General features: G+C 38.5%; 1 protein-coding gene across 1 annotated transcript; it reads left to right on the plus strand.

Moving 5' to 3' along the window:
• The first annotated feature begins 6,544 nt into the window (after positions 1 to 6,544).
• Positions 6,545 to 8,391, plus strand: LOC126403873 (clumping factor A-like). The gene is made up of 4 exons (XM_050066692.1): positions 6,545 to 6,683; positions 6,795 to 6,894; positions 7,119 to 7,653; positions 8,169 to 8,391. The coding sequence occupies exons 2-3, from the start codon at positions 6,798 to 6,800 to the stop codon at positions 7,613 to 7,615; spliced, it is 594 nt and encodes a 197-aa protein (XP_049922649.1). The 5' UTR covers positions 6,545 to 6,683; positions 6,795 to 6,797; the 3' UTR covers positions 7,616 to 7,653; positions 8,169 to 8,391.
• Positions 8,392 to 8,729: the final 338 nt, after the last annotated feature.

The raw sequence follows: 8,729 nt of genomic DNA on the forward strand, positions 1-8,729 counted from the left end.
CTTTGTGTCTGTGTGTGTACCCTTGATATTTATTAACCTTTTAAAAACGGATGTCCTGTGGATGGACGCGGGATATCCTTTGCATGATCCCGTTTAAACAGATCTAAAATAAGAACTATAATAATTAGAACATTCATTCCTTTTGCAGCAGACAGATAAAGTTTCTTTCTTGTTATCATGTCAAGACCTTACGTTGCCTTACTTTACATACTGTGCACATATTGTATTTTGCCCTAATTATGCTAATATTTCCTCGTAATGGCCACAGGAGATCGATGTTTGCATAATTAAGCAATATCAAACTCGAGATTGTGCTGTTGTACTGCATATTAGCAAAGCTGTGATTTGGTCATAGGAAGATAATCACAGCCGTGCTTATATTAAGTAAAGCAGCAGGACCTCAAGTGTGATATTGCTTTTATACAGCATTTCTACAAGTGCCATTAATCAACAGTTAAAAGTGACAACAGGTTTAGATTTGTTTGGTTAGTGGTTTATTAAATGGTTTATTTGGCGCTACCAACACAAATAGTTTGGCAACTGGACAAGGACTGCACTGGTGCCAAGGAACACATAAACATTCCTGCACACTAGCTTGCAGCTTCGTGTAAACTAGGTCTACACTTTTCCACAAACCAGCTACTTTGTATCAGGTATGCTACATCTGTGTGTTTCCATTTATTTTGCGACCAGTGAAATAAGTCTGTTGACAGCCCCATTGGTGGAATATGTGTGATGCTGATGAGTTAACAGCTTTATCAGTACCTTGTGTCCACTTCTGATGTCATATCTGCATACCTGGAAATTTGCAATAATCGTTTTTTAACTCAAATGTTATTTGTGGTGATATGTTTGATTTTGTAGTGCAAAGATTGTTATGATGACCCTTAATGTTGGCTAATTAACAATTCACATAATTAATGACTCAGAACACCTGTAAAGCACAGTGATACATGCATCGTTAAAAGTTCCAGTGCTGTTATACTGTATATTTGCAACAGTATTGTTAACGACAGTGCCTTTTTTGGCAAAGTGTCTAAAGGACCGACACGCCAGTCTTTATGAGGATTTTCGAGAGGTTTGTAAAGTTCCAGTTTTAACATAATTGAAGTATTAAACATTTATCATAAACATTAACCTATCCGGCCCCCAATTGAGTGAAACATGACATGACTCTGTAGCAGACCTCAGTAATATCAGTGCTATATTGAATAGAAAAAATAACTTTAGGCATTCATTTTATATGATATGAAAGAATTACGTCAAATCAGTAACACACTCTCAGCCTAGATGATGAAAACACATAAATCAAGGTGTGTGGCTTAGTTTGTTATATAATAGGCAATTTTCTGAGGTAGGTTGAGAATGCAGTCAGACAGTGAAAGACAGGGATATTATGTATTGACTCTGAGTGACAGACCTGTAATTCTAGGTTCATTTCAGATGTAATACCTCTCCTCTGTCAAAACGCTTTTGGTCTGAATATGTCTCATATTATTCCAAGTATGTGAAAAAGTAGTGTGTACATTAGCAGTGTTGGGCAAGACACTTGGAAAGAAAGAAGAGAGAGAGAAAATGAGCAACTTGGAAAGCTACCTTTTTTTTTTTTTTAATGTTTATTTCAAAAATGTTCAGTTGAATGATTTTCTTTAGCATAACCAACTTAAATTAAAGCTATCTTTTCTTCTACTAAGACTTTGTGACATTTGAACATGTCCTATAGTAATTAGTCGGCCTATTTCCCTTTCTTTCTGTCTCCTCTTCTAACTTAATGCATTTGTGTGTCTTGGCCTCTTTCAGTCGGCTATCTGGCTCTGTCAGTAATTAAGAAACAGTATTCCAAAACATATTTTTCAGTCAATAAAACCAGAACAAATAAAAGACAATAATATGAACAATAAAAATAAGAGACCTTAATGAAAACTTTTCTCTTTATTTTTGGGACATTAGAACATGAACACATCCAGCAAATAACACGTGACATCATCATGTCACTCTGTCTCTCTCCTATCTTCCTTCTTAATACTGTTCTCTGTCTCTCAGCTCTTTTCTTGGCCCTTGTGTCAATTTCTCTGGTGTCCACTGCAAATACACTAAATATATACACTCTATGGGCATGACACGTGAGAGACACACCAAGAAGTGCAAAGGTAGCCAGTCAAAGGCAGAGTAGGGCAGGTCTTGCCAAGAAAAGCCAATAGTGAAAGCAGCAAGCAGAGTAAACTGAAGGATTAGTATTTGATGTCATGCGGAGGTGCTTTCCTTGTGTACATGTCTCAGTGTGGCGCTGGTGTCAGTCACATTACTTATCCTCAGTTTTATTATCCTTACTTTTATCCAGACCTCCACAGAAAATAGTCCCCTGCATTTTAGAGCTTTTCCTGGGAAAAATATCTTGTAACTTTAGCAGACGCTACCATGCTATTCGGTCAATTGATGAACTACGCTACTGAAAAGTTATTTGACTCAGAGAGGAGTGATGTTACCACAACACTACAGAGAAATGTGGTTATGGGTAATGTGTGCATTTGAGTAGGATTTGCACAAAAATACGGGACAAATCGCATCCTGTATGGGACATTCCATTTTATTTTTCAGTACTGGATGATGTGGTATTACCAATTTACAGTACGGGTGGCAACGTAGTCCTCTTTGTAGGTAGGCAATGAAAACTGTACTGCTGCTTACAGGAAAACTGTTGTTGAAGCCTCAAATTTAGCTTAGTCTGGTAGGTAGTAATGCTAGAGCAGTAGACAGCACAACATGTATCAGGGACAGAAGCTTGATGCATTCTTTTAACAGATATGATTGGTTGTCACAGACACACCCCTTTGTGAGCCTGCAAGGTGTGGACACCCAGTGGAAATGAAATTAACTGCTGACTGTGAAAGTGTTGTCATTGTTAGTGTGATCACTCTGCTGATGGAAGCTTGAGACAGACCCAAGCCATCACTGCTGCATTGTTGCATTTTTACAGTTTCTTAATATGTTAGTGTTGTGATCATTTTATTTCTGCCGTTATAGCATTATTGCATTGGGTGGGAAATGTGTGTGTATCCCTAATGAGATTTACAACAGATACTGCTGCTGCATGATCTAATCTGTAGCATTTCATTTACTCACTGCCATCCAGAGTTTGAAGAATATTTCTCTGATCTCTTTGTGTTTCCATCATTTTCTCCTCTGCTTAAAAGTCCTCCTCCCTGCTCCTAACAGTTTTTCACCTTAGGAGCTCTTTCAACATCACAATTCAAAACATCACAATTCTAAGAATTTTCCTAGAAGTTCGTCACTCGGAGAAACTCTATGTACTAGGAAGCTTTGAGAGTACGGCCCAAGATTAGCCACTGGGCCTAACCGTGGACAGTCAATGCTTACTGCTACTTCCACTATCTTACTGAAAGATGCACCCATTATCATTTCTACAGTAAGGCCCTCAGGAATAAGGTGGATAGAATGATTCCCCATTTTTAACAGTGGCCATTCATAGTAATAAAATAAGTGAAATCAAGAAGCTGACACAATCAATGCCAAAGTGTGTGGGTACTTATATATATGCCTCTGTATTACACAACCTATAATATATTATTATATTTTATGCTTACATTTGCCCTTCCTATACATCAAGAGGATAGCTTCTGGCAATGAATGAAGATGGTAACATTAGTTATTCTAGGAGCCCCAATACCTGCTCTTTTCTAATAAGATAAGACAATTAGTTGTTATTGCCACAACAGGGAAATCCGTAGTGTTACAGCAGCAAAGGGGATAGTGCAATTACAAGAAGCATCAGCAAGATAATATGTACACAGCAAAGTAAAAACCTCAGCTACCTGTTGACCTTCTCTCTTTCTCTCCTCGTCTGCTCTTCATGCATACTCTCCACCTCAAGTAAATATGGGTGGCGATCAAATTTAATCCACATCCTCATCCACATTGTCGAATCGGATAAATAAAAGATGTAGAGACTCCAGCAACATATGTAGTATTAAGAACACCTCTGTTTTCAAGACCAATGTGGCCTTCATCAAGGTCATCCAAATCAAGTCAATAATTATCTGTGACACTGAAAATCTTTTAGATACAACTTAACTGCATAGACAGACACTTCAGACACTTATAACAATCTCAGCCACTCTGTGGTTAAAATATCCGCTTTTCATGGACAAACAATGACGGTGTTTAGTTGTCCCATATGCTTCCATTGTGGCCATTGTGCAACTGCCCGGCTGCTGCCGTCTGGCTCAATTCTGGACAAGTGTCAAAAACTGTTTTTAATCAGTCACCTAGACACATACATGGGAAAATAGAGACTAAGTTAAAAAAGGCCTTTGTTACCCTTTAAATCTGTACATACCAGCTATTTTAGGGGCTACAAGGGATGCTATCAAGGTACCTATGTTTAAATTTTACAACGAATGCCAGCTGACATAGAGTTATGTTTGCCAAACACATCAGTGAGTTCCTATCCCAAAAGCCTTTTCTTGTGTTCATTAAAAGTGAGAACATACTGTTTGTCAATACCAACACACATACTGGCAGTTGGATACTTGTCTAAGTAAAGCAGCCAAACATGTTTTTGTCAGTGTGCGAACAGTTGGATGTTAAATTTCTTTTCCTATCATAAATATAGGACTCGCACTAACTGGTTCTACACAGCAACAAGGACTAAAGAGGGTGGGGCTTAGCAAACTTTCAAGAACAAAGGCTAAATACCACAGTAGTGATGAACAAATGACAGGAAAATTTGAAATACTTGCCTGCGAACATTTGGCATCAGAACTATTCATACTGGCAGCGATGCAAATTTGCGTCAGTTGCAGAATTTTTTAATGACAGATTTGGAAAGATGTGTGCCAGCTTCTTCTTCAGAAAAACAATGATGGATTCGATATCATCCAGTGGTTATGACCTAGTCCTCCTACCCACTAAACAGAAGGAGAGGTTTTGTGTACATCCCATTTTACAAGGTAGTGATAGAGAAGGAGAGTTCAACTGCTTCATACAAGAGCTCAAGCTCTACCATGTCCCAGTGGTGCAAACTTGTCACTTTTTGGCGAAAATCACCGTTTTGAATCTAAAATAGGTCATCTGTGTGATGTGTGTAGATCAGATGAGTTTTTGAAATGGAGGGGGGTGGGGGTTCTGTGATGATGAGGTCACAGGGTGAATGAGGTTGACGAAATGAGGTTAGGCTGCTGAAATAAGTCTACTTTGCTACAGCCTCATATCACTAAGAAATGTCAGTTGATTGACCAAGGTTGTGTTTTGCATCAACTCTGCACGCTGTGTGGCAGAATGCAATGACCGTCAATCACAAGTCTTTGATTGACCCCCGCTGTTCACCATCGCTCCACTTATGCTTGTCCTCCTCCTCAGACATCTGGAGGGAGCTCAGAGTAGAGCTGCTGCTCCTTCAAATTGACAGAGGCCAGTTGAGGTTATATCAGGCATCTGATCGGGAGTCTCCCGTTAGAGGTGTTCTGGGTACATAAGACTGGTAGCAGGACCCAGAACACACTGGAGGGTTTATTTATCTCATCTGGCTGGGGAACACTGCAGGATCCTCCAGGGGGAAATTACATTGCCTTTTCACCACGTAATATTCACATTCTCTGTGAAAATACTTGTGAAAAAACAAGTTCGAAAAAATGAATTGACATGCAAATTAATTACAATAAAAATAAATAAATTACTCACTCACACACACAAAAAACACCCTTCTTGTGTAAAATCCTTTAGTGTGTTGAACACTTTGTTTCAGTCAGATCAATAAAATTAATTGTGTTGATATAATTAATCACTTTTTTTAAAAAAAAGTTTTTTATTGAGTTTTTAATAACTGTTAGCAATCTCAAAGTAAGACATCATTCCGGGAGCACACTGCAGCCTCCCCACCCTCATTTGAAACTAGTTGTTTGCAGAGTTGGTCAGTAAATCAGCAAACGTACCTGAGCTGCGGGATATTAGCCAAATTAGAGTGAGAGTTAAAAAGCAAATATTTGCAAAACAAGTTTTTGAGCATTTTAACTACGGGACACTTTTGTGGTTGTAAGAAATGTTGTAGTATAACAGAACATTAGCTTGACTAAAAGCTGGAGCGTCTTCTTTCTTATAATCAGATTATTTTTTCCCAAAAAATTCTCATGACCCCAGACGTGTTCAATTATTGTGTGATTTCAAATGTTGCATACTCCCTTTTTAATAGTTAAGAATACATACATATAATACAATACATCAGGCAAATATGAATACAGTAAGCTTTCTAAAAGACTCCATACTGCTATGCTGAAAAACCTGATGCCATTATATGCACAAAAAATAAGTAAATACTAAAACCACAGCTTGACAATAAATGCCAGGAGGCTCCCAATTATTTCACTGAGCGACTTCCAAACATACTGTACACCTGATCAGTATTTAACATTAGAGAATAAAAGTGATACAAGCGTTCACTTGATCCTTGATTGACTTGAAGTGTCTTTGCATTACATCATAAACCTTCTGGCATTGTTTGTCATAGACTAGCAAACCCTGGAAACATTTCATTGGATGCTGTACTTACTGTAAACAAACATACTTCAGTCAAAGGGGTATAAATTTGAGGTGCATCGGTCAGACAGTCAGAATACTCCTGTTTCGTGTTGAAGTCATTTGGACCTGAGAGCAACTGCAAACTGAAGGTGAGTCCAGTACATTTATTTCACTCCGTTCACAAACCCAACAGAGTCAGTTACTTAAATGCTCACAGTCCGTTTGATAGTATTTATGTAAGATTTTATGATTTCTTTCAGAAAATGAAGATCCAAATTTTGGTGCTGGCCTTTGCTTTGGTGGCTGTGATCACTGCAGCACCAGCAGCACCAGCCAAAAAGGCTGCTGCAGTAGACCCAGGTAACTAGATGATCTAATGTAATGTGATAGTTGTCATAATAGCTGAAGTAGTGTGATATGTGCACCAGATGTCTCATGTATTGATTCAATGCTATAACACTGTATGTATGTTAGGAAGTCAATGTCTTGTGCAGTTTTAAAAACAATTACAAAACTTGTCAAGTTCTTTACAGACAACAGTTTAACTAACTTTCTTTTATTTATGGATGCAATTTCTTCTAAAGATGAAAAGGCTCTGGACGATGCTATTGCCAAGAATGGCCCTGCAATAGACAAGGCGCTCAAAGACGTCACTGTCGACGATGCAATGTCCGACTCTGACATTCAGGACCTGGCTGTGAGCAACATGAACGACGCTGATGCAGATGAGGTGGCAAGCAACATGACCTCCGCTGACACAGATGACGCGTTGAGCAGCTTGGACGAAGATGATGTGGCCAGCATGATGACCTCCGCTGATGCAGATGAGGTGGCAAGCAACATGACCTCCGCTGATGTAGATGATGTGGCGGCGGCTAGCGACGCTGATGATGACTCTGATGATGACTCTGACGACGATGCTGACGCAGGTGCGGCAGCAGCCAGCGACTCTGATGACGACTCTGATGATGACTCTGATGATGACTCTGATGACGATGCGGCGGCAGCCAGTGACGATGACTCAGACTCAAGCGACGGTGCTGATGATGCTGACGTAGCTGATGCAGCGGCAAGTGCTTAATAAGCTATGAAGTCAGAATCCCTCACGACATCCTGCCTGTAAGTCACAAGTATACAAAATGTCCTCTCTTATTTTTCAGTTAATTTATTTGTGAAATGACTGACGCCTACAGACACTTCTTACACCACTTATATCGTAAAATAATTTATCTGTCAAAAGGAGCAAACAGAGATGGCAAGAAATATAAGTAACAATGATAGCAAAAACTCTCTCAGTGATCACCATGTCTTGTCCTCTGAAGGTTATTTAGTTATTTAATGTGTAATACTCCAGGGACAAGTACATTCAATGGGACCACACAAAATGATACACGCAGAGCCATCTGTGACATATTTGTTCTGTTGTCATTATGAGCACTTGGCTGAGCAACATCTGTTTATAATATAATGTAAGGTAACATTTAATCTCAAGAGAAAAATATACACAGATCATTAGTGAGGATTATGTCAGCCGAACTTAAGTGCTTCACACATTCACAGGGACAAAAAAAAAAAAATCTTATTTTTTGTATGCTGTATATTCATGTGTATCTCTATCTGTTCTACCTCCGCAGCTCTCCAGTTTAACGCCTGATCTACAGCAAAACGGCTATCATCTTGATTGCCAAACTATGTACAATAAAACCACCTGAGGCATTGTCTTACAATAATGGGATCACATTTTATTGCATTGTATGGTGTAAAACCAGTTGTCTTTTGGGGACAAATTAAGTTGACAGTTGAAGTTGTTGTAAAAGCTTGTGACAACTTGAAATAAAAAGGTTTGTCTCAATTTCACTATCAGCATTTTTCGTGCTTTTTACTCTGTGTGTGTACCCTGAGTACTTTTAATTTATTTCGAAACAAGTTCTTCTTTATCTTTACTGTATTTTGAATACACAAAAAAAATCTGAAATTAACCCAAATGGTACTGCCAAACATCTCTGAAATGTAAGTTATTTACATTAGAAAATTTATATCACAGAATCAGTTTTAGTCATTGCCATGAAGATGGTCACATCTTACTTTAATCTGTACATACTGGCTTTTTTTAAGGGCTACAAGTGATGCTATTTAGGTACCTATATTTAAATTTAACAACTAGTGCTAGGTGATATAGAATTTTGTTTGCTGAA

The sequence above is a fragment of the Epinephelus moara genome, chromosome 17, assembly GCF_006386435.1.
Source record: "Epinephelus moara isolate mb chromosome 17, YSFRI_EMoa_1.0, whole genome shotgun sequence".
Lineage (NCBI taxonomy): Eukaryota > Metazoa > Chordata > Actinopteri > Perciformes > Serranidae > Epinephelus > Epinephelus moara.

Excerpts from the sequence above, each read along its gene's own strand:
- LOC126403873 (XM_050066692.1), top strand. The coding sequence starts at position 6,798 with ATGAAGATCCAAATTTTGGTGCTGGCCTTTGCTTTGGTGGCTGTGATC. Across the intron at positions 6,895-7,118 it reads GGCTGCTGCAGTAGACCCAG|ATGAAAAGGCTCTGGACGAT; the intron begins GTAACTAGATGA and ends TTTCTTCTAAAG.